The sequence below is a fragment of the Athene noctua genome, chromosome Z, assembly GCF_965140245.1.
Source record: "Athene noctua chromosome Z, bAthNoc1.hap1.1, whole genome shotgun sequence".
NCBI lineage: Eukaryota > Metazoa > Chordata > Aves > Strigiformes > Strigidae > Athene > Athene noctua.
Window position 1 is genome coordinate 31,602,402 of NC_134077.1, and position 24,443 is coordinate 31,626,844.

At 41.7% G+C, this 24,443-nt stretch overlaps 1 protein-coding gene across 5 annotated transcripts in view; it reads left to right on the plus strand.

Moving 5' to 3' along the window:
• Window positions 1-24,443, plus strand: part of CSNK1G3 (casein kinase 1 gamma 3) — a 90,988-nt gene that overhangs the window by 51,541 nt on the left and 15,004 nt on the right. For all 5 annotated transcript variants that reach the window (XM_074931385.1, XM_074931388.1, XM_074931384.1 and 2 more), the window contains 5 exons: window positions 418-503; window positions 634-718; window positions 6,051-6,199; window positions 7,202-7,297; window positions 7,937-8,032. In XM_074931385.1, the coding sequence (XP_074787486.1) occupies window positions 418-503; window positions 634-718; window positions 6,051-6,199; window positions 7,202-7,297; window positions 7,937-8,032 (512 nt within the window). The remainder of the gene's footprint in view (window positions 1-417; window positions 504-633; window positions 719-6,050; window positions 6,200-7,201; window positions 7,298-7,936; window positions 8,033-24,443) is intronic.

Below are 24,443 nucleotides of genomic sequence, written 5' to 3' on the forward strand. Positions count from 1 at the left end.
CATAAAGGGTCCCTGAGAAACATACTTTTTTTTCTGTTACTTTATACGGGAAAAACAAATTCAATGAAAGCTTTCTTAAATTGTTTCAAGTTCACAATTAATGGATGAAAACTATTGGAATTAAAATGCAATTATATATGTAAAGGGTCAAAATATATTTTAACATCTTCTACAGAGAGATAACTTGTTTAAAGCACTGTTGAGGTGACTATACCTACAGTCTGCATCTGCTTTTTTTTGTTTTAGCTGTGTTCTCAATGGAGTCCATAGCACACAAGAAGCCCTCCACATGCCCAGTTTGATTTCAAGTACTTTGTACCTCCCAGTTATTTTTACATAATTTTGAAGCTAACTGTTTAAATATTATGTAAAAATATGTAGATTGAATATTCTAATAATACTTTAATTTCATTTCAGAGCAAAGCAGAAGAGATGATTTGGAAGCTTTAGGTCATATGTTTATGTATTTTCTCAGAGGAAGCCTTCCATGGCAAGGTTTAAAGGTAGTGGTTTTTATATCTCCCTCTATCCTGTTTTCAGATCATCAGCTTTTCCTGCCATGATGCTTCTCTTTTTGAAAGTTTGTCTGCAAGCTGTATAACTTCAGAAGCTTGTTTTGTTCTTGTATCATAGGCTGATACATTGAAAGAACGTTATCAGAAAATTGGAGACACAAAACGAGCAACCCCAATAGAAGTATTGTGTGAAAACTTCCCAGGTAATATCTACTATTAATAAAAATTTGTATTGATTTAGAAAATATAACTGGCATAGATAACAGTTTAATTTTAAGTTTAAAAATAAATGAAATAGCGCTTCCAAATATGGGTATTATGTACTGTAGTAATTATTATGGTAATAGATATAAGAATTATCCTTTGAAGAAGCAGTAAACCAGTGCTGGTGTTCTTCAAAGATAGATTCTTCTGAAGGAAACATTAAAAAATTATGATACAGACTCCTAGTGATCAACTAGTCTTCACTTGGATCTTCACATATAAAATTTTACAAGCCTTTTCAGCTCATACCTGATATCATACATCTTTTTGAACAAACTTCATTAGGAACATCTTGAAAAAATACTTGTAAGTAGCTTCAGGTATCATTTCTAGTTTTTAAGTGCACAGAGAATCAGTAAAGTATTAGAAAATTGGACAGAAGCAAATATAACCATTTTTAAAAGCTGATCAGCTCAGGACAGGGGACATACACATATGACATGGGCACAATTTTGCCAGAATAAAAGTAAACATCTTGGCAAATGATCACAGTACCATTGATAAGCAAATCTGAGAGTAGCTTGTGACAAACTGATTTTATTTCCTCTTAAGAAAGAAAATTCTGTCCACAACAGGCCTTGTGGACAGGAGGCAGATGTTTTAGGTCATGAGATCTTAGTACTTTTGCTTTTGATGCTCTTTTTAAATATTCTCAGAAGTAACCTTAAAACCATGATCAAGAGGAATCTACTATGGGAAGAAGAGTGTAAACCAGTTTGAAATAGTTAAGTACATTGCTGCCAAATGTTCAACATTTGAAATTGTTGCAATCTGAAACATGTTGAAACATGAAATGATAATTCACAGATATCTATGCTGGATCTGTTCAGTATTTTTGAGTGCCCTAAATAATTAAGAATGTTTATTAAACTTGAAAATTATAAACTTGTAATTTGTAGGCTCAGCAGTGGGGTTAGAATGAAGGACTCCTTAAAGATTACAAATACAGTCTTAAAATGCAAGGTACAGTTCAATAAATCATATTCAAGGTAGTATATGAAGATGGGGTCAAATCCAAATTAAGAATTACTGAGTATGAAAAGGTTCCTTGGGTAGTGACTCAGTCACAAAATAAATGCAACTTAAGTGTCATGCTGCTATATTTTTAAAAACAAACAAAAGCCCTCTATACTGAATTAGATTGTATAAAGAGGATATAGTCTGTAAAATTGATGAATTGCCATTTACTCTTGGTTTTCTGAAGCCTCAGCTGAAGCAGTGTGTTCAGTTTTGGGGATGTACTTCAGGAAAATGTATCCTATTTTAAGAGTATCCCAAAGAAGTGGGTGTGCTTCTATGCTGTATTTGCTCCACCTATCACCAAACTGAAGGAATTAAGATTGTTTTAATCAAGATTGTGAGGGAAAGAAGTTCTGCTGTACCTTTTGGCTGCTACAGACATGAAAGGAATGAGTTCGCTACATCCACATCAGCTAGGGTGAAGTATTAGATGTAATCCAAATCAATTAAATTAATATTCAGCTCCTGTTTTTCAATATAGTGAAGAGCATGAGAGGATTGCCATTGCCAAGGATACTATGGAGCTTTTCATGGGAGTTGTGTGAAAACAAACCAGACAGACAAGGCTGTAACTGATTTGCTGTGGGATAGGGGAGTGCTTTATATGGCCTTTTGAATTTCTTTCCAACCCTGTGGTAAAAATTAGTCCATTATCAATTTTTCTTACACTTTTCACTTCACTTTCTTCTGTGTATTAAAAAATGTACAAAAAGTGAAGTTGACTTCTGTTACAGAACTTAGAGCAAATGCTTGAACATGTGTTTAGTGAATTGCCAAAGTTTGAATGTGGGGAAAAAACCCTCTTCTGGAATCTTCTGCATCCAGTAATGCAAGCATGTCTTGCATGTTAATTTTTATGTAGTTGATAGAACCCTTTAAACATCTAATTTCAGGTGTATATGGTGCAATTCCTGGAAATAGTTATGCATGATTCCAAATTTAGTCAAGCACGTGCTTGTTGACAGGACTGGATCTGAAAATGGAGCAGGGAAAAGATATGTGAACTTGGAGAACACAAAAAATAAACTTCTTTGATAGTACATATGTACCTTTCAGAATAAATACATTCTTGTACATGGAAGTTTTTTTCATGTCAAATGTCCAAGGTTTTTCTACCTTTTTCTGTCCTTCTTGTCACTTAAGACGTAGAATAAGTACACCAGCTGTCATTTTCAATTCTTTTCTGTCAGCCTGCAGACTAGTTTAGCTGTTTGATATTCTGTCAGGCAAGAGAACTCTGTAGTATCTCTGAAAGATTTGTCACATGTGAAATACTTACCTCTTTCATCTGCTGTTCTGTGTAACTGTACTGTCTTTGAGTGTACTGCTGTTTAAAGCCTTGTATAAAATATGAGCAAAGACTTAATCTCTAGAGTTTCTCCTTCAGATGCATGGTAAGGATGTATTTGAATTTTGGAGTCAGTCAGTTGTAGCAGATTCAGTTGCATTAAATGGCTCAGTTCCAGGCTTCATACCTCTAAAGACATGCCTTACATGCTTTGGTCTGCAGTTTACATTGGGAAGTATGGTTAAAGAGGTCCCTAGCAACATTTCTCCTTCTTCAAACACTGATCTTGGCTAGTATTGCTGAAGAGTCTTGCTTGTATGTTGAGCTGGACCTTAGGTACCAAGGAATTCCTCCTGTGGCATTGTTGACAGCACTAACATGACACAGCCTCACAATTTTGTTATCAAACTGGTCTCAAACCTTCTCTACTGTCTTTCTACCCCACTATCTTTGAAAGAGTCTGACTTAGCACACGTCAGTCTTAGCACTGCCTGCGCACTTCTCAGCCACCCCCTGTCAGAAGATAGACTTCTTGCATAGAGATAAAATGTCAGCTTCTCCAGACTAAGTGGAATGTGATGTGTGGGTCAGGGTGAGTGTGCAAGTAATACTGTTCTGTTTCTGACACTGATACTGTTCTTCTGCTTCCTCTTCATAGGATCAGTGAGTGCTGGTGGCATCTAATTTTAACTTTATCTTCTGACTTTCTGGTCTTATAGAGGTGTCTTCTCTTGTACTTTGGGGCCTTCTTGGCTTGAGACTGAGCAGCGTCCCGATCCAGTGTCGGGAAAGGTTTCAATATGATCCCAAGAGTGAGATTAAGACACAAACGAGGAGAAATACTGTATACCTAAAGCAGGTTTTTATAATTGAATATAAGTGGAGTAGTGGTAGGACAGAATGGAAGGAAAAGGCAGAAATAAAGCAAGGATACGGATAGGGCTGCAAGAACGGTCACCACCATGGATCCAGCAGCGTCCCGTTGGTCCTCAGTCTTCAGTTCTTTGGTGGTGGGTACACACGGATCTGGCTTTGATAGTGGGTGTGCTGAGCAAAATTTTCTGATGCCTTTTTAAGTTCATCCCACTGGTTAGCATATCTGCTCAGCTTTAGCTTTTTTTTCCTCTGGTCCCACAGGTTTTGTTGCATCTGGCTTCAGGGCAGGAAGGTTTGCCTCTTGTCAGTTCATTAGCAATGCGGACATGGGGTCTGGCCTACACAATGGAGCCACAAACGGCTCCAGGATGGGGCCAGCTCAGTCCATGTCTGCCCCTTTGAGGCTTGTCTAAAGAGTCCGGACAATACAGCCGCAAAGAAGTGGGGGGGTGCATCCTTCAATACACTCCCGCTTCTCTGGGCAGCATCCCCCAGAGCAATTCACAGGCTGCAGCAGCTTCTCTTGGAGGTCTGCACAGACACAAGCAAGCTCTGAGACAGTCATAGGACATTTCAGTCTCTCACAGGGAGTCATTGATTTTGTCAGAATAGCCTGCTAGTGGGTGGTTTCCCACTCTTTCATAAACTACAAACGTTCCTAAATATGCTAGACTTTAAGAGTTCTGTCCATCTGGAATTCATGACCCAGGACTCAGGTTAAGTGCTTCACCTGATTCATACCAGATTGTGAGAAGCTTTTGCAGTGTGATTTTTTTTTCTCTTTTTTTCTTTTTTCTATCTGTAACAGGAAGGTGTGGATGGATGCTGTCTGAATGAACCAAAACTTCATTATGGTTAGATTGTTGCTCCCCTCACTCTTTCAATGCTTCAGGTTATTTTTACAATACCTGCTGGAGTGAAGGACCTATAGGAGTTGGTCTTTTGTGAAAGCTTGTTAACATTTATCTCTTCTCACTACCTGCGTTTTTCATCACTGTAGCATTTCCACATGCCCATTATTTCATGGGTTCCTGAAGGAGTTACTGCAAATGTGGTCACTTGTCTGAGAAGTTTCTCAATGGGATTTAAATCTTGTGCTTCATGGGTCCTCCCTTTCAGCCCTTGGATTCTTAGAGTCTTCCATCTATAAGGATGTTTGTTCCTTACAGTTACTGTCTCAGAAGCCTTTTGTGTTTTAATCTCATTATCAACAATAGGACTTCTATATGCTCTACTCACCTGCCAAGAGGTTTATGCTGGAACTCTTGTCTTAACTAGAAAGCCCTGGCTTCATACCTTTTAATGACTAGGAATGCTCTTTCCTTTTAACTTTACAGATATAGGCCCTTTCAGAAATCTGTGGTTCTTTACACCACAGGGAGAATCATAATTTCTATGTAACACCTATAACGAATTGCCATTTGTGTGCTGACATGGTATTTAAACAGTGATACTAAACTGCCACTGGTCAGAAGTCAGTGTTTTGTTCAGGGTATTTGCCACTTTGGCTCAGTACTGTCACATAACATGATGACTGAAACATTCAGCAGTGTTGCAGCATTCCACGGTCATACTATAGTTCAGCCCAACAGAGCCTACACCTAGTGGTTTTTGTCAGGACAATTGGAGTTGCCCACTTGAGAGCATGTGTGTGGATCTCCTTTTAAAGAAAGGAAAGTTACATTCCAGTAACAGGTGGTCTTTGAGACATAGTCTACCCTGTACATTCATATACCCACTTCTTTTCCTTAGGCTTTTCTTTGTACAATTAATTGACCAAAAAAAAAACCCCAACTGAAAAGTAGAGGTATTTCTCTTCTGATTTTTTTGTCACACTGTGCACCAGAGTTGTGAGGCTGAATGGAGGATCTTGACAGATAATGCAAAGGGAAAATTAAATATGGCAGTGTATCTTGGAGAATATTATTACTACTAAGTAACCTTTCTGGTAATTCACAGATTCATGGTGAACAAATGTTCAGGTTTTATGGTGAGAGGTAGAGGTTGCTTTAAAATGTAGTAAGTACTGTTTTTTTGAGTGCCGTTAAAACAGTTGTGGCAATTATGTACATTTCTTCTTTATATAGAGGAAATGGCGACATACCTACGTTATGTAAGAAGTCTAGATTTTTTTGAAAAGCCGGACTACGACTACTTAAAAAACCTCTTCACAGACTTACTTGTTCAGAAAGACTATGTGTTTGATTATGAATATGACTGGATAGGCAAACAGTTGGTGAGTACAATTAAGCTATTAGTAATATACTGTTTTCTTTGTGTGATCAGTTTTGAGCCAGTGTTAGTCTTGAATTTCAGAATCTCGTGGCTGCTATTAGTTATGAACAGCTGCTTTTACAAACTTGTTTTCAGAGGCATTTTCAAACATCTTTGGCTTGAGATTTTTCATATTGAAGCTCTTTCCAAACATGTACTCTTAATATCAGAGTAAATCTCTGTCCAAAACAAGGTTGTAGAAATTCGGACTGGTTGAGGTTTGAAGACTTTCTGTTGAAGAAAATTTAAAACTTTGGAGCTGATTGTCATTATTGCATATAATTTGTTGCTTTGGAGACTTTCTTGCTCCCAGTATTTTTAAAATGTAGAGCAACCACTATGTGCATCTGAGGTATACTCCAGATATTTATTAGTTCATTGTGAAGAAACTCTATATATGCACTGTTCTAATGAAATATGATATAGAACATCAGTTTCCATTGCAGTGCATCTAAAGTTACAGAAAATACTGTGTTTATATTCTTTAAAGAAAGGGTAAAAGATTAATTTTTCAGCACCTCAAATTTTTCCTTGCTGCTTCTTAGTAAGTAAGGAAGGGATCATGTGTGTAAGTTGTCAACTTTGGTTTATGTCTGGAAGAATCGTAGTATTTTAGTAATAAAACTTCTTTCAGTGTTTAAACATTACTTTAAGCCTTTCTTCAGGCTTTTATCAGAATGTCCTAACTGTTAACTGCTGAAAATACCAGCCTGAAGTCTTTCAGCAAATCAATGTCTGATAATATACAGAATTGCTACTTCATGAAATTATGTGAGTGTTGGTTTGCCTTTTCTTCTCTCTGGCATTAGTAAATACGTAGTGAAGCTTTGTCTTGAATTTGTTAATTCTGGGTTATGGGAACCTGTCAAATTTAAAGACTAATTGGTATTACAAACTAGTAACTTTTGGTAAGACTTAGAAATTTATATTTTTACCAGTTGCTACATATTATTTATATTTGTAGCCTACTCCAGTGGGTTCAGTACACTCAGACCCTGCACTGTCTTCAAGCAGAGAAGCATATCAGCACAGAGATAAAATACAACAACCCAAAAATCAGGTAAACTGCTCATGCAAGATTATCAGCATTACTTTGTCTTTTGTCTAATGATTTGTGCTATGTTGTTGCCTTTATTAGAACTCCAAAATAAAACTGACTACAGGTTTTCTTTGTTTTTTCTTTGATTTAAGGTTCTTGTAATATATTTCTGTATCTACAGACATTAAAGGTTGCTTGTCTGATGCTATAACATAACATAGCTTATATTAGTAGTGAATTTTTTCTCTGCTGATGATACTTCAAGGTTTTTTTAGTTCTGTTTTAAATTCTCTATTCCCTCATAAGCTATATCATCTAATACGTTTCTAACATGTATGTATAACATTTTCACTTGTTTTTTTAAATTGATGTAATAACCAAGGTGGTAAAAACACCAGGAATTTAGATTTGTGTCCACTTACCTAAGCTAAGTTATAGGGTAGTGTTGGGCTTTGTTTCTTAATAGGAATTTAGAGTTTTAAGGACTTCTCTATGAAAATGTATGTGTAGGCATATATAAGTATGCAGACAATATACAGTCTGTGTGTACATAGTACGTATTGCTTCTGTGCTTTTAAAAAATATGTAATTAATACATGAATTGTTTATTTTTGAATGTCTCTTTTTTGCATATATTTCTAATGCATTCAAAAACGATAGTCAACAGACCATAGGGCAGCTTGGGACTCACAGCAAACTAATCCACATCATTTGAGGGCTCACCTAGCAGCTGACAAACATGGTGGCTCAGTACAGGTATTTTTTGCTTCTTTCTATAACTTAGTCATTTTGCATTATATAATACTAGTTGCTTATAGTGCATGCCATGGTTCCTGTTTTCATATTAAGATCACTTTTCAGTAATGTTCAGAATGTTCCTATTATTGCCTACTTCATAATTGCCAAACAGAAATTAAAGACAAGTGCAGGAAAATATGGATCTTTTTGTATGTGGAATTTCTGATACATGTTCCTTAGTGAAAGCCTAAACCAATGGAACTCTCTCCCTTTTTGAAGGAATATCCACTTACCTCAGTGCAAGCAACTGAAGTTTAGACATTTGATGTGTTAGTTTTATTATCAACTAAAGCACTGACTGAATTCACTAATGTTTTTTGTTCCTTAAGCAAACTTCAAATGTAAGTGTTAAGTAATGAGTTTTGATTAACCTTTACTACTTTTGTTCAAATAACAATTGACTAGAAGAATGTTTCCCAGGTCAGTACTTAACACTTATCAGTGGAAAGATGAGTAGAAACCCCAAAATAATTATTCTATTAATAGTTTATTTCATCTTGAAAGAGCTTTTTTTCCTGATCTGGTCTTAATTTTACTTTTTGGTGCCTTACTCCTTGAATAAGTTTAGGGACAAGATGGATGGTAGAACACATAAGGAAATCTTAAGTTTTAGGTAGAAGGATGGAAAATGCCAGCTGCAAAGTCTGTATGAACTTCTGGGCTTTCAGTCTGAAATGAAAGTAATTTAGCTTTGTAAAGTGTTATCTGGGGGAAAAAAAATATTTGTCTGCTGCTTTTTTTATTCTGACAATCTAAGTTACATATATTTAAGTTTGTTTTGGAATAAATTTGTCAGTGCCTGAAGAGATGTCCAGGGTAAAGAAAACAATGCTGTAGACTCACCAGTGTGATAATTCAGTATATTTTTTAAATGCTGTAGAACTCAATTCAGACTAACATTCTCTAGAATTTGCTGCTTTATAAAGTACTGTCATGTGTCATGTAAGAAAAGTTGGTAGATTATAACCACCACTGTGCATCAAGAAGAGTTTAAAAATTGTTCAGTGTTTCCCATTAACAAATATTTTAAAAAAACTTTGTTGTAAATTTCACTTAAATTGAAATAGTTCTCTCCCCATCAGTTTTAAAGGTAGTAATTTATCTTTTGAGAACAGCATAGTAATGTGAAATCAAAATTCTATCTTTCAAAATTATTACATTTTGTAATATTTTAAATTTTATTTCTTAGGTTAGAAAGATGCATATTTCACATGTTAAATTCCAGTTAGTAGAACTTTCAAATTGTGTATCATGTTACTCTTTTCAGAAACCTTTTACTCATTCTCAGATAAAATGTAACAATCAAAAGAGATTTGATGCATTGTAATAGATTAAATACCCTTCATGTGCAGGGAGAACATTTTCCATGAAATGCCAGTAGTATTCCTTTCTGTTAATATGCTGTAACTTTATTCCTCAAAGGATATGGGCATTCTGAGTTCAGATCACTTAAATCACTCAAGACTAAGCAGTTGCCATGTAAAAAGAACAGTGTGCACAACTGCAAGTCTTTGAAGATCAAGTGTTGCGCAGAAGCCAGCTTAATTGAGTTGCTTTTCAATGTTGAGTGTTCATGCTTTCTTATTAAAGACACTTATAAAACACGTAATATTTTCAGTTTTGTTTTGAAGTTTGAGCCCTGGACTGTTGTGAAATATCCCTTTGTTATGATACAAAGTGAACCATGTTATTAAGTTGGATGATTACCTAGCTAGCTAATCTGGATTCCTAGCTGTCCTCAAGAAGCCAAGTGCCACAGATAATTGTTAAAAGGATAGTTGAGTCTGAGGTATGAAATTAAAGAGTATTTATCTTTTTGTGACATTAATGATTCATTGCTCATCTTTGAAATCAATTTAATGCTGAATTAACTGTTTTTCTGCAAGGTATGAAAATCAGGCAGATTATTTAAACATGACAATACAGTGGTTTTTTAGGTCACTGCTATTAGTTATCTGTAATACTACTGTTGATGTTTTCTTTGAGATTCTTTTCTGAAAGATTATTAAAATGTGTTAGTGATTCTTCACTGTGACATTAAATTCAAGTAGACTGAATGTTGCTCTGTGTGTACATGTATGTTAGAATACATTCTATGCTCTTAGAGGTATTCAAGTGGGAAATATACAGGTTCTAAATGGTTGGTTCATTAATAGTAGTCATTCTTGGGTTTATATTATCACAGGCTCTCTAGACCTCTCTTAAAGATATACTTATGTACTTAATCATGTCTAATTTTATGTTGTAGCATCAGTTCATGTTTAAAGTTCAAATACTATTAGCAAAATGAGTTTTAAAGAGAAGACTTCTAAAAAGAGTTCGCATCCCTTTTTTCTCTTATCTCTATATAGAATAAGCTAAAAATACTGTTGTATGGCACGCTATCTTTCTAGTTTGTGTATCCTTATTAATGAGAGCAACTTGTACCTCCCAGCAGTTCATTCAGCAGCTTCTTGTGGCTTTTTGTTTGCTTCAGTTCCCAGAAATGCCAGGTATACAACACTGAATTGTTTCTTCTGCATGAACTGCGAACTGCTTGTGCACTGATAAAGACTGTACTAAGCTGTTATTTTTTCATCACTTCTAACTAGTCTTCCTCTTTCTCTTTCTGTTTTTACATTTGGAAATTCTTTAAAAGTAGTTTAGATTAAAAATTCAGGTTAAAAACTTCCCAGTGAAGTGCCACAGGTCTTGAAAGGTCCTTAGGAACAGCATGAAAGGTTAGCTATTTGATGTAAGCAGTTTCGAGTTGCTAGTCACCTCTCTTTCAAGAAGCTGAGATAGCAGTGTATTAGATGAAGCAAACCAATTTCCTTAAGATTTTATGAATGAAAAGGTAGTGTGAATCTTCTTCATTCATTTGTCTTAACAGGAACCTTTTTGAAGGTAAAATACATTCTGTGGTATCACTAAGGAATTGCCAAGGCATGAAGTCTGGCTTTATGTTTTTGAAGAGTGGAGAATTCAGTTACTGAGATCAGTAATGAAATGAAGGATAATTTTCCATGTCTCTTTTCAAATTTTTGCAGTACCTTATTGTGATTGTAAGCATGAAAATAAGCAAATTGTTTTGAGAGACTTTCTGACTCATTTTTGAACATAGCAAGTTAAAGACTAGTTAACATACAAACGAAGGCATGGGGCTAGCCTGAAGATTTACTGTTATCATTTCGAGAATTGGTATGCAGGCTTAACTTTGTCTTACTGGCCCTTGTCAAGCTTCTAAAGGACCATATATCTAAACAACAAATCTGTTCCACAGTTAATGTCTCATTATTAGGTAGTGGGTCTAGTACTTTTAAGTTTGTTTGCCTTAGAGGGTAGCGAGAAACAGCCAATGTGATGCATATGCATCTTTATATATGTGCTCTTCAAATGGAACTTTTGAAGAACTGGTTAATTTTGAAGGAACTAAATACAAACCAGGATAAGATCTGTTTTCAAAATGCTTAAAGTTGTTATAGATTTTCAGTTTAGCAGTTAATGTCCCATTTGTGTATAAGTGAGTAGCTTAAGTTAATCTTTGACATTGCAACACTTCTAATTTGAAACCTAGTTTAAAGTACTCATTTTCAGAAGTATAATTCTGTGACTGTTCATGGAAAAATGTCCATGTACTTGCTGTTTACAGAATTTTTATGTTCAAAGAAATAAGTCAATAACCCATTTTTTTCCACTACTATTGTATACAAATCTGCTAAGAGTTTAATTGTGCATCTCATCTTTCATCAGACAACTGAGTGTTAACAGTGCTTCATTTACTCTGCGTTATCAGTCTTGTACCAAATGCACTTTATCAGTCAGGTTGCAAAATATTTTACTGATGTCGCAGGGAATTAACTTCTGGCATTAGTTTGCTTAGCAGTGTACAGAATTTAGGATTGTAAGATCATACAGTTGTAGCCTTACTACTAATGGAATTGAAGCACTGCTGTCTATCTCTTGTGCTCCTTTAAGTGAGTCTTAGGTTTTTTTAAAGGTAAATATTTTGCTCTGTTTCAGGTGTGTTAGTTCTTGGTTCTTCAGCTTACTGAGACTGTTCCTAGAGCTGTTTTCAGCAGTACTAGACTAGAGTGAAACTTAGCATTTGTGATTCTAGAGAAGCATGACTGATGCTGTGTTTCTGATTACCAATACCCTTTGGTTCACTTAAGCCTTCAGAGGTCACAAGTCCTTCTGAAAAGATGAATATTGTTTTCCTCCCATCTAAACTAAGCGATGCAACAGGCAGTTATACTTGATTGTATTTGGTGGATGTGTCTAGTGTATGTATATGGGAAGGACTGAGGTCTCTTTCTCAATGATCTCTATCTCATTGATAGAGACCAACTAGAGTGAGGCAGAAGGGTCTTCTGCTATCTACAAAGCTTGTGTCAAAGTTCCTTAGAGAAAACAGCCATCTTCAACTAATAAAAAAACACCCTAGGACAAATGCTGTCTTGAAAAGAAAGAGTTCTACCACAAAGTGAAATCGCTGTCAAGAAATGCTATTCAGTTTTGAAGACAGTTTGATGAATTTCAAGAAAAGGTTCACAAAACCGGTTGTTAGAGCTTTGATTAAAGCATATAAATGTGTTGGGAAACCTTGAAATTTGTAGATTTGTTCTTTGTTATCATTTGGCAGTGCATTGACCCAAGCAGAAAATTACTATTACTCCTTTAAAGGTGAAGTCATCTTAGGTTAGTATGACTTCAACTGTGATTAAAAAAAACCCACACAACAAAAAACAAAAGAACCACCCCAAAACTAAACAAAACCAAGCCAAACAAAAAAGCAAACCTTTTATTAACCAAGAGGTTGTTTGTTTCTGAGTTGCTCAAATCTTGAGCATGCTCTTTTAACAATTGCCAGAAGAGTTTCCAAAGAGAGCAGAAGAGAGCTGTTGCCAAGGACTGATAGGAACTATCCATGAAGCTTGAACCAGAGTATCAAAACTTTTTTTGCTGATCTATCTGACTCTCCAGAATAGACTTCTTCTAGTAATAACAGAAGAGCAGGCTATAAAAACATACTTAGATACAGTTTTGTTCCTGTCAAAATGTTTTTACTTTCTCCTAACTTTTTCATCCATCAGAAGGGAAAAATGGATTTTTTCAACCCATTGTTGAAAAATAATATTCATTACTAAATTATTAATGTAGGAAGGATTTTCAGATAATTACTTTCAGATTTTCCAGTTTAAATGAAGAATGTGTACTTGCTTGAGTCTGATTTCTTTTCTTTGAATCTTCTGTCCAAGAAGATAGAGGTGAATGACTGAATAGGCACTCCTGGGAAAAAAGTGTGAGAGAGAATGCCATGTTCCAGAGATGCTAGAGTTGGTCAGTGTGTTAGATTTGAGTAAGTCATAAATGTTTTCATTTGCTTTTTGTAGGAAGAGAGAAGAAAACAGGAGGTCTTGCAAACACCTGTCAATCTGTCACCTATTATTTACAAAAGTAAAAAATGATAAGGTGTATGGGTTTGCTTCCCATCCAGAAAGGGGCATATACCTGTTCTGTTTCTTGATGTGCCCTACCCTTACTTCAGTGAGCTGAAAACAAAGGCTTCTGATTCTGATCAACCCTTGATTACTAAACCTTGAGCACAGGTCTGAGATTCTCTTTAGAAAACTTCATTTGAAGTCTAGTTCATGGAACAGAAATGATGAGTTATTAGGAGTGCAGGCAAAGTTGACTAGAGTCTTAACTGGGTGACATTGCTTTATATGGATTAGTTTAGGCTGTAGTTGTGGTGACTTACGGAGTTACGATTTGAATCCTTGGGATCCAGAATTCATTTGGTGCACAAGTTAAGCAATTATTTTACCCTTACATTTTAATGAATGATCCTGTCTTATTTAGTAAGTACTTCCAATGTAAGCACCATATGGTTTTGCTCTGCTTATCACTGATACAAGTGGGTAATTTGCAAGAAATGAAATTATCTGTCTAGTAAGATACCTGGTGAGATGTTTGGGATCTACTGTTTCCCCTACTATTACACCTTACTAGCAAATATGGACAATGATTATAACAAACATTAACATATTTGAAAAAAATCTTCTAACACAAGGTGATTAGTGTAAGATACCTGACCCACCATCTTGTGACTTGTTAAAGTATAATTTCCACCTATTTCTGTCACTGAAAGTTTAGTGCTTCTGCAATCTCCAATGATATGTAACTAAGCTAAAGCTGCCTGATTGAAACTCCACTGACTTACCTGTTGTCAAAGAAATAAAGTCCAATCTCCAAGAATTCCTTCAGTTATATTGACCAAAATTTAATTAGGCTCTTGCAATCTCATCTTTTATAATTGGGCTGAGGGGTCTTTGCAGTGGTGAAAGCTTGGCCTGATGTGGGCATATGGCATCGGAAATGGCTTAAATTCAACAAACTTGTGAAGCTCTGTACTTACTTAAAATAGGAGCCACAAAGTAAACCTCAATAGGCAAGGCTATTATCTCTGGTTATATATAGATCATAGAACCATAGAATCATTAAAGTTGGAAGAGACCCTTGGGATCACTGAGTCCAACCATCAGCCCTACTCTACAAAATTCTCCCCTACACCATGTCCCCCAACATCTCATCTAAATGACCTTTAAAGATCTCCAGGGATGGGGACTCCACCACCAACCTGGGCAGCCCATTTCAACACCTAACAACCCCTTCTGGAAAGAAATACTTCAGAATATTGAGTCTAAATCTCCTGTGGTGCAACTTGAGGCCATGCCCTCTTGTCGTGTCACTTACTACTTGATTGAAGAGTCTCACCCCCATCTCTCTGCACCCTCCTTTCAGGGAGCTGTAGAGGGCGATGAGGTCTCCCCTCAGCCTCCTCTTCTCCAGACTAAACACCCCCAGTTCCCTCAGCCGCTCCTCGTACCACCTGTGCTCCAGACCCTGCACCAGCTTCGTTGCCCTTCTCTGGACACGCTCGAGTCATTCAATGTCCTTTTTGTAGTGAGGGGCCCAAAACTGAACACAGGAATCGAGGGGCGGCCTCCCCAGTGCCGAGTACAGGGGCAAGATCCCTTCCCTGTCCCTGCTGGCCACGCTATTGCTGACACAAGCCAGGATGCCATTGCCCTTCTTGGCCACTTGGGCACACTGCTGGCTCCTGTTCAGCCGGCTGTCAGTCAACACCCCCAGGTCCCTCTCTGACTGGCAGCTCTCCAGCCACTCCTCCCCAAGCCTGTAGCGCTGCTGGGGGTTGTTGTGGCCCAAGGGCAGCCCCCGGCATTTGGCCTTATGGAAACTCCTCCAGTTGGCCTCAGCCCATGGCTCCAGCCTGTCCAGGTCTCTCTGCAGAGCCTCCCCGCCCTCGAGCAGATCAACACTCCCACCCAACTTGGGGTCATCTGCAAACTGACTGAGGGTGCACTCGATCCCCTCGTCTAGATCATCAATAAAGATGTTAAACAGGAGTGGCCCCAAAACCGAGCCCTGGGGGACACCACTTGTGACCAGCCACCAACTGGATTTAACTCCGTTCACCACAACTCTCTGGGCCCGGCCATCCAGACAGTTTTTTACCCAGCAAAGCGTGTGCCCATACAAGCTGCAAGCAGCCGGTTTCGCCAGGTGAATGCTGTGGGAAATGGTGTCAAAGGCCTTACTAAAGTCAAAGTAGACAACATCCACAGCCTTTCCCTCATCCAATTAGCAGGTCACCCTGTCATAGAAGGAGATCAGGTTTGTCAAGCAGGACCTGCCTTTCATAAACCCATGCTGACTGGGCCTGAGCATCTGGTTGTCCCCCATGTGTTGTGTGATGGCACTCAGGATGAGCTGCTCCATCAGCTTCCTGGGCACCAAAGTCAAGATGACAGGCCTGTAATTTTCCAGACCATCCTTCCAACCCTTCTTTGCTATAGGTGTCACACTGGCTGATTTCCAATCTGTCGGGACCTCCCCAGTCAGCCAGGACTACTCGTAAATGATGAAAAGCGGCTTGGCCAGTGTGTTGGTTTAAGCCCTCCCAGGACCCCAGAGAACATTGCTGTTGCCCCTCCCCTGCCCGCAGCCGGTCAGGCTGGCAGTGAGGCACAAACCTGGGTTAAAATAAGAAATTTAACACAACAGTGTGATAAAACAATCTGAACAACAGCAGTGGCAATGATAACAACAATAAATGGCAATAACAGTGAACAAGACAAATGATACACAGAGAAATACCGCACAAGGATCACAGAGCAGGTCCCGGCCACCAAAAAGCCAAAGAGAAAGTAAAATGAAAGTTTCCTGCCCCTGGACCTGATGTCAGCATGGTATGAATAACTTGGCTGGAGATCCCTTCCCTCTCTCTCTGCTGGGGAAACTTAACCCTAATCTAGCCGAACCAGGAAATAATCCACCCCTTTATTCTATACCATCTGCGTCATGTCCATATGCTATTTAGCAGTTAATAACAAAACAATAATTTACAAAGGCACAACATAATTGATGGCATGTTCTCACCCAGAATCAAGTCCCCCTGTGGTACGCATCGGACCTCTCCATTGTCCTGCATCACCCACCAGGTGCACCCAGGTCCTTGGGCAAAAACAATCCTGTGTATGGGTTTGCCTTTGCCTTTGCCTGACACAGGACTAAACCAGACCATTTTTCCCAATATATTCCTCATGTGCACCACAGGGACTTTATCCCTATCTACAGCACATGGAGATTTCGACTGAGCCGGGCCAGCTGGACTGGCAGATCCTCTTGTGTTGACTAGCCAGGTGGCCTTTGCTAGATGCATGTCCCAGTCTTTAAAGGTCCCACCTCCCAGTGCTTTCAATGTGGTTTTTAACAGTCCATTGTAGCGCTCAGTCTCCCCAGATGCTGGTGCGTGGTAGGGGATATGGTAGACCCACTCGATGCCATGTCCTTCTGCCCAGGCATTTATGAGGTTGTTTCAGAAGTGGGTCCCGTTGTCTGACTCAATTCTCTCTGGGGTGCCGTGTCGCCACAGGACTTGGGTTTCAAGGCTCAGGATGGTGTTCCGGGCAGTGGTGTGGGGCACTGGGTAAGCTTCCAGCCATCCAGTGGTTACTTCCACCATTGCGAGCACGTGGCGCTTCCTGTGGCGGGTCTGTGGCAGTGTGATGTAGTCGATCTGCCAGGCCTCTCCATATCTATATTTCAGCCATCGCTCTCCATTCCGTTGGGGCTTCACCCACTTGGCATGTTTGATTGCAGCACACGTCTCACATCCGTGGGTGACCTCTGCAATGGTGTCAGTGGTGAGGTCCACCCCTCGATCTCGAGTCCACCTGTATGTTGCATCTCTACCCTGGTGGCCCGAGGTCTCGTGGGCCCACCGGGCTATGAACAGTTCACCTTTGCGCTGCCAGTCCAAGTCCACCTGAGCCACTCTGATCTTAGCAGCTTGGTCTGCCTGCTGGTTGTGTCTATGTTCATCAGTGGCCCGACTCTTGGGTACGTGGGCATCCACATGGCGCACCTTCACAACGAGGTTTTCCACGCGGGCTGCAATGTCCTGCCATACTTCAGCAGCCCAGGCGGTTTTACCCTTACGTTGCCAGTTGTTCTGCTTCCATTGTTGCAGCCATTTCCACAGGGTATTCGCCACTGCCCACGAGTCGGTGTAGAGGTAGAGCCTCGGCCACTTTTCCCGCTCAGCAATATCCAAAGACAGCTGGACGGCTTTCACCTCTGCAAACTGGCTCGATTCACCCTGTCCCTCAGCAGCTTCAGTGACCTGTCGTGTGGGACTCCACACAGCAGCCTTCCACCGTCGATGTTTTCCCACAATGCGACAAGACCCATCAGTGAACAGGGCATATCGCTTCTCCTCATCCGGCAGCTCGTTATATGGTGGGGCCTCCTTAGCACGTGTCACCTCCTGTTCTGGTGACATCCCGGAATCTTTGCTCTCTGGCCAGTTTGTAATCATGTCTAGTATCCGTGTGCGGCTGGGGTTCCCTATTCGAGCCCATTGTGTTATCAACGCAACCCATTTACTCCACATGGCGTCTGTTGCATGAAGTGTGGAGGAGGCCTTTCCTTTGAACATCCACCCCAGCACCGGCAGTTGGGGTGCCAGGAGGAGCTGTGTTTCAGTGCCGACCACTTCTGAGGCAGCCCGAACTCCTTCGTATGCTGCCAGTATCTCCTTCTCAGTTGGTGTGTAATTAGCTTCAGAGCCTTTGTATCCCCGGCTCCAAAAGCCCAGAGGTCGGCCTCGGGTTTCCCCAGGTGCTCTCTGCCAGAGGCTCCAGGAAGGGCCATTTTCCGTGGCTGCGGTGTAGAGCATGTTCTTAACCTCCTGCCCTCCCCGGACTGGCCCAAGGGCTACTGCTTGGGCAATCTCCTGCTTAATTTGTTCAAAGGATTGTTGTTGCTCAGGGCCCCATTCAAAATCGTTCTTCGTACAGGTTACGTGGTAGAGAGGGCTCACAATCAGGCTGTAGTTCGGATGTGCATCCTCCAGAACCCCACAGCGCCCAGGAAAGACTGAGTCTCCTTTTTAGAGGTTGGTGGGGCCATGGCTGTTATCTTGTTTATCACCTCCACTGGGATGTGGCGACGCCCATCTTGCCATTTTATTCCTAGGAATTGAATTTCCCTTGCAGGCCCCTTAACTTTCTTTTGCTTAATGGCAAAGCCGGCCTTCAGGAGGATTTCAATTATCTTCTTCCCTTTCTCAAAGACTTCCTCGGCTGTGTCCCCCCATACAATGATGTCATCAATGTACTGCAGGTGTTCTGGAGCCCCACCTTTCTGCAGTGCAGTATGGACCAGTCCATGGCAAATGGTGGAGCTGTGGTTCCACCCCTGGGGCAATCGATTCCAGGTGTACTGGATGCCTCTCCAAGTGAACGCAAACTGTGGCCTGCACTCTGGCGCTATCGGAATGGAGAAGAACGCGTTAGCAATGTCAGTCGTGGCGTACCACTTGGCTGCCTTCGACTCCAGTTCATACTGGAGCTCGAGCATGTCCGGCACTGCAGCACTCATTGCTGGCGTAACTTCATTCAGGCCACGGTAGCCCACAGTTAGCCTCCATTCGCCATTAGGCTTTCTCACTGGCCATAGAGGGCTGTTGAAGGGTGAGTGAGTTTTGCTGATCACCTTCTGGCTTTCTAGTTGACGGATCAGCTGACGGATGGGGACCAGGGAATCTCGGTTGGTGCGGTACTGCCGCCGGTGCACCGTCCTGGTAGCAATCGGCACTCGCTGCTCCTCAACCTTAAGCCGCCCCACCACTGAGGGATCCTCTGAGAGGCCGGGTAAGGTGGACAACTGTTCAACCTCCTCCAGAGCAGCTACACCAAAAGCCCACCGGTACCCTTTTGGGTCTCTGAAGTACCCTCTCCTGAGACAGTCTATGCCCAGGATGCACGGGGCATCTGGGCCAGTCACAGTGGGGTGCTTATGCCAGTCCTTCCCAGTCAGGCTCACTTCAGCTTCCAGTAGGGTCAGCTGTTGGGATCCCCCTTTCACTCCGGAGATGCAGATGGATTCAACCCCACTGCAGCTCGATGGCATCAGGGTGCACTGTGCGCCAGTGTCCACCAAAGCCTTATACTCTTGTGGGTCTGACGTGCCAGGCCATCGGATCCACACTGTCCAGTAAATCCGATTATCCCTTTCCTCCACCTGGCTGGAGGCAGGGCCCCTCTAATCCTGCTCAGCATCACTCACTTCTTGCAAAAATGATTTACTGGTCCCCTCAAGAGGGTCAGGCATAACGTTGGCCATTCTATTCTGCCTGGGGGATTTCTGCCTGGACACAGGAGCTGCGCTCCTCTTGGAGGACTCCCCTTTTGTGATGGTCTTCCCTTTCAGCCGCTCTACTCGTGCAGCTAGGGCGGCAGTGGGCTGTCCATCCCACCTCCTCATGTTTTCTCCGTGGTTGTGGAGGAAAAGCCACAGGGTGCCTCGTGGTGTGTACCTTCTGCTGCCTTTCTCTTGGGTGGGGAAACGTTTACTTCAAATGGCTGAGACATCAGCCCATGCAGGTGGAATGCAGGACATGTCCTCTTCCATTTTCTGGATCCTCTGAGACAGTTCCTCCACAGCTGAGGCCCAGGAATGTTGAGATGAAGGGAGATTTCCCTCATATTGCCGGAGCTTGCCAACCACTCCATCCACTGTCAGAGTGTGGGTGTCTGTCCACCAGGACACTATTGCCAATGCTTTCGAGTGTGCTTCTGGTGCACTCTTCAGGAACTTCCGCCACATCAGGTGTGTGCAAGGGGCCTGATCTGGGTCCATGGGTGACTGCTCATCATTCAGATCACCATAGATCATCTCAAACACAGCCAGTTCCCTGAGGTTCTGGATGCCTTTCTCAATGCTGGTCCATTTGCCTAGCTGACATAGGATGTCATCCTTGTAGGGGTGCCTCTCCCTTACACTGAGCAGGAGTCGCTTCCAAAGGCTGAGGGTTTGAGTCTGTTTCCCTATTTCCCTATCAATTCCAGCCTCCTTGGCCAAAGATCCCAGCTGCTTGGCCTCTCTCCCCTCCATCTCAAAAGCACTGGCTCCATTGTCCCAGCATCGGAGCAGCCAGGTGCAAATCTGCTCGCCTCCCAGGCGGCCGAAATCTCTCCACATATCTCGCAGCTCAGTCAGGGATAGAGATTGGACAATCCCCACTGGTCCTTCCTCCTGTTCCCGTGATGGGCCTGGCTCATCCTCATCTCTCACTCTGCGAAGTGACTTACTGGTATATTTTGTTTTTTGTATCGGGGCGACTGATACTGGCACTGCCTGGCTCCCTGGCTCAGACACTGTGCTGGTGGAGGCGACTGAGACTGGCTCTGCCTGTCCCCCCGGTTCAGATATTGTTTCAGCTTTTGTGGCCTTTTCTTCCCCTTGAGGGCAGTGAGTGGTATTAAAGAGGACACAGTAGGCATGGGCAAGTCCCCAACACATTGCAGCAAGTTGTTTCTCCTGGGTTTTGCCAGTTTGGTAACACACCCTTTCTAAGCACTCCATCAGCTTATCAGGGCTCTGCACTTGCTCAGGAGTGAAATTCCAAAGCATTGGAGGATCCCACTGACTCAGGCCTTTGCCCATCTTTTCCCACACCCCTTGCCACTCACTATTATCTGACCTTGGGGCAGGTTTCCGGGCACTGCTATTGTTAGAGAAGTGCCGCATGGCCAAAACCGAAATCAGGCAGACATTCAGAAAGCATTGTGCCACAATCACACTGGCCTGCAGGCTCCAAGGATAATTGAAACTCCCCAAAACCGAGAGGATCTCTTCCCCTGGCTCACCCACAGAGGGGGTGAGACCCCTAACAAAAGCCCAAACAGCAAATAGGTACCGGTCCACCCCCACACACAGCGATACAAAGGCAGCATAAGCATTCAATAGCCCGTATAACAACATAAGACCCTTTATGCATTTTCCACTGATTACAAACACCACCACAGGGATCATACACTGGATATAAGGAGTAATCCAGCCCCACCACGCAAGCACGTGGGCCAGCATTGCAAACATTTTCTTATCAAACAAATACAAATACAAACAGAAAAATTACACCTAACAGATTGCTCTGTCACACTCTGGTCAGCGTCTGTCCCTTTTATTCTTATTTCAGCCCTTCGAGCCCCACGTTGTTGCACTAATAACGGCTGTGTTGGTTTAAGCCCTGCCGGGACCAGAGGAGAGCATGTTGCCGTTGGCCCTCCTCCACCGGCAGCCGTTCGGGCTGGCAGTGAGGCACAAACCCGGGTTAAAATAAGAAATTTAATACAACAGTGTGATAAAACAATCTGAACAACAACAGTGGCAATGATAACAGCAATAAACAGCAATAACAGTGAACAAGACAAACGATATACAGAGAAAAACCGCTAAATGGTCACAGAGCAGTTCCCCGCCACCAAAAAGCCAAAGAGAAAGTAAAATGAAAGTTTCCTGCCCCTGGACCTGATGTCAGCATGGTATGAATAACTTGGCTGGAGATCCCTTCCCCCTCTCTCTCTGCTGGGGAAACTTAGCCTATCCTAGTTGAACCAGGACAGCAAGCACCCCAGCCAGCTCCTTCAGCACCCTCAGGTGTATCCCATCTGGTCCCATAGACTTGTGTGTGTCTGTGTGATGCAGCAGGTCACTGACTGTCTCCTCCTGGATTTCAGGGCGGTCACTCGGCCAGTCTCTGTATTCTGGCTGAGGAGGCTGGATTCCCTCAGTACAACTAGCCTTGCTCTTAAAGTCTGAGGCACAGAAGGCATTAAGCACCTCAGCCTTCTCCTCATCACTCAGTGCCATGTTTCCTCCTGCATCTAGCAGGGTATGGAGGCTCTCCGTGGTCTGTCTTTTGCTGTTGACATACTTAGAGAAGCATTTCTTGTTGTCCTTGACTGCTGAAGCCAGAATAGTTTCCAGCTGGGCTTTAGACCTCCTGATTTCCACCCTGCATAGCCTCACAACATCATTGTAATCACTGTGAGTTGCTAGCCCCTTCTTCCATAAGTGGTAAACTTTCCTTTTCTCCCTGAATTGCAACCAAAGCGCCTTGTTTAGCCAGGATTGTCTTCTCTGTCGCCAGTTTCTCTTACAGCACCTGGGGATTGCCTGCTCCTGAGCCATTAACACTTCCTTATTGAAGAGTGCCCAGTCTTCCTGGACCCTTGTACTGTTCAAGACCATCTCGCAAGGGATCCTGTGAAGCAGGTGCCCAAACATGACAAAGTCAGCCCTTCTGAAGTCCAGGATGTCAGTCCTGCTTGCCCTTCTCCTGGCCTCTCTAAGAACAAAGAACTCTATTCATGATTGCTGTGCTCTAGTCGACCCCCAATCACCACGTCATCCACCAGCCCTTCTCTGTTCACAAAGAGGAGATCCAGCAGGGCACCTTCTCTGGTCAGTTCACTCACCAGCTGTGTCAGGAAGTTGTCTCCCACACATTCCAGGAATCTCTGGGACTGGTCCTGCTCTGCTGTGTTGTATTTCCAGCAGATGTCTGGGAATTTAAAGTCTCCCAATAGAACAAGGGCAAGTAATGGTGAGATTTCTCCTAAATGCCTACAGAATATGTTATCCACCTCTCTTTCCTGGTTGGGTGGGCTATAGTAGACTCCCACTATGACATCTGCCCTGTTGGCCTTCCCCCTGACTCTAACGCTAAGACACTTCACCTTGTCTTCACCACACTTGTACTCAAAGCAATCATAACAATCCCTAACATACAGGACCACCCCACTGCCTCTCCATCCTTGGCTTGTAACCATCAACCGGTGCACTAGAGTCATGGGAGATATCCCACCATGTTTCTGTAATAGCCACAGCATCATGATTTTCCTGTTTCATCACGGCTTCAAGCTCTTTCTGTTTATTACCCATGCTTTGTGCATCGATATACATGCACTTCAGATGGCCTGATGTTTTGCCCTATTTCCTTTTTAAATCTAGTTTAAAGCTCTGTCAATGAGCCCAGCTAACTCCTGCCCCAAGATCCTTTTCTCCCTCTGGGACATGTGCTTCCCATCCAGTGCCAAATTTCTGTCATCCTGTATACCAACCCATGATTGAAAAATCCAGAGTCCTGCTGGTAACACCAGTCTTGGAGTTCATCTGTTGAGTTCTCTACTGTTCTTCATCCCACCAAATTAAGGGATGGAGGTGAACACAGTTTGTGCCTCTGACCCCTTAATCAGTTTCCCCAAGTGTCCCAATCTGATATCAGGGAGTGTTTTTAAATGATCCTAAGAGCGAGATTAAGACACAAATGAGGTCAGATTCTATACAAATTTATGTATAGAAGTAGAAGTGGTAGTTGCAAAGCAGCAATGTTGAGACAAAGTCCAAACAGTCCCTTACACCATCCCATGCCTCAATATTGCTGTCTTTGTGGTGGCATGAAAGATAACAGTGCAGCGAGAGAGAAAGGTTAGAAATAGTGGCAAATTTTCTGTTGATGAACACCTCTTTAGCAATATCCTTAACAACTATGAACATCTTTGTCTAACAAGCATATATCCTTAACAATATTTTAGCGAATATAAACATTTTTATCTAACAAACTTGTAACCAAGAGCACGTTTAACAGATATATTTAACAGTAATTAACTTTATAAAACCAGAGCATCTTATAAACTTAAAATTAAGGTCAGGTGAATTAGCAAAAGAACGCTATGGCAATTTACATAATTGACATTCACATGGACAAAAAAAATGAGTGCTAGAATAACAATTAAGGTAATAGCCAACAAGTTAAAAAATGAAACGTGATTTAAGTCTAATCCTAAAACATGATCCATCTTTCCCATGATTTTAACAAAATACCACACAGTGGTTGAGGCCCTGCCTGTCCATGCAGTCTGCTCCTCTGATCTGCTTGAGTCGGGATCAGCATGCGCGGTGGGAAGATGTCTTTCCACACCCCTTTTATCCTAAAGCACATGCATCATTTGGG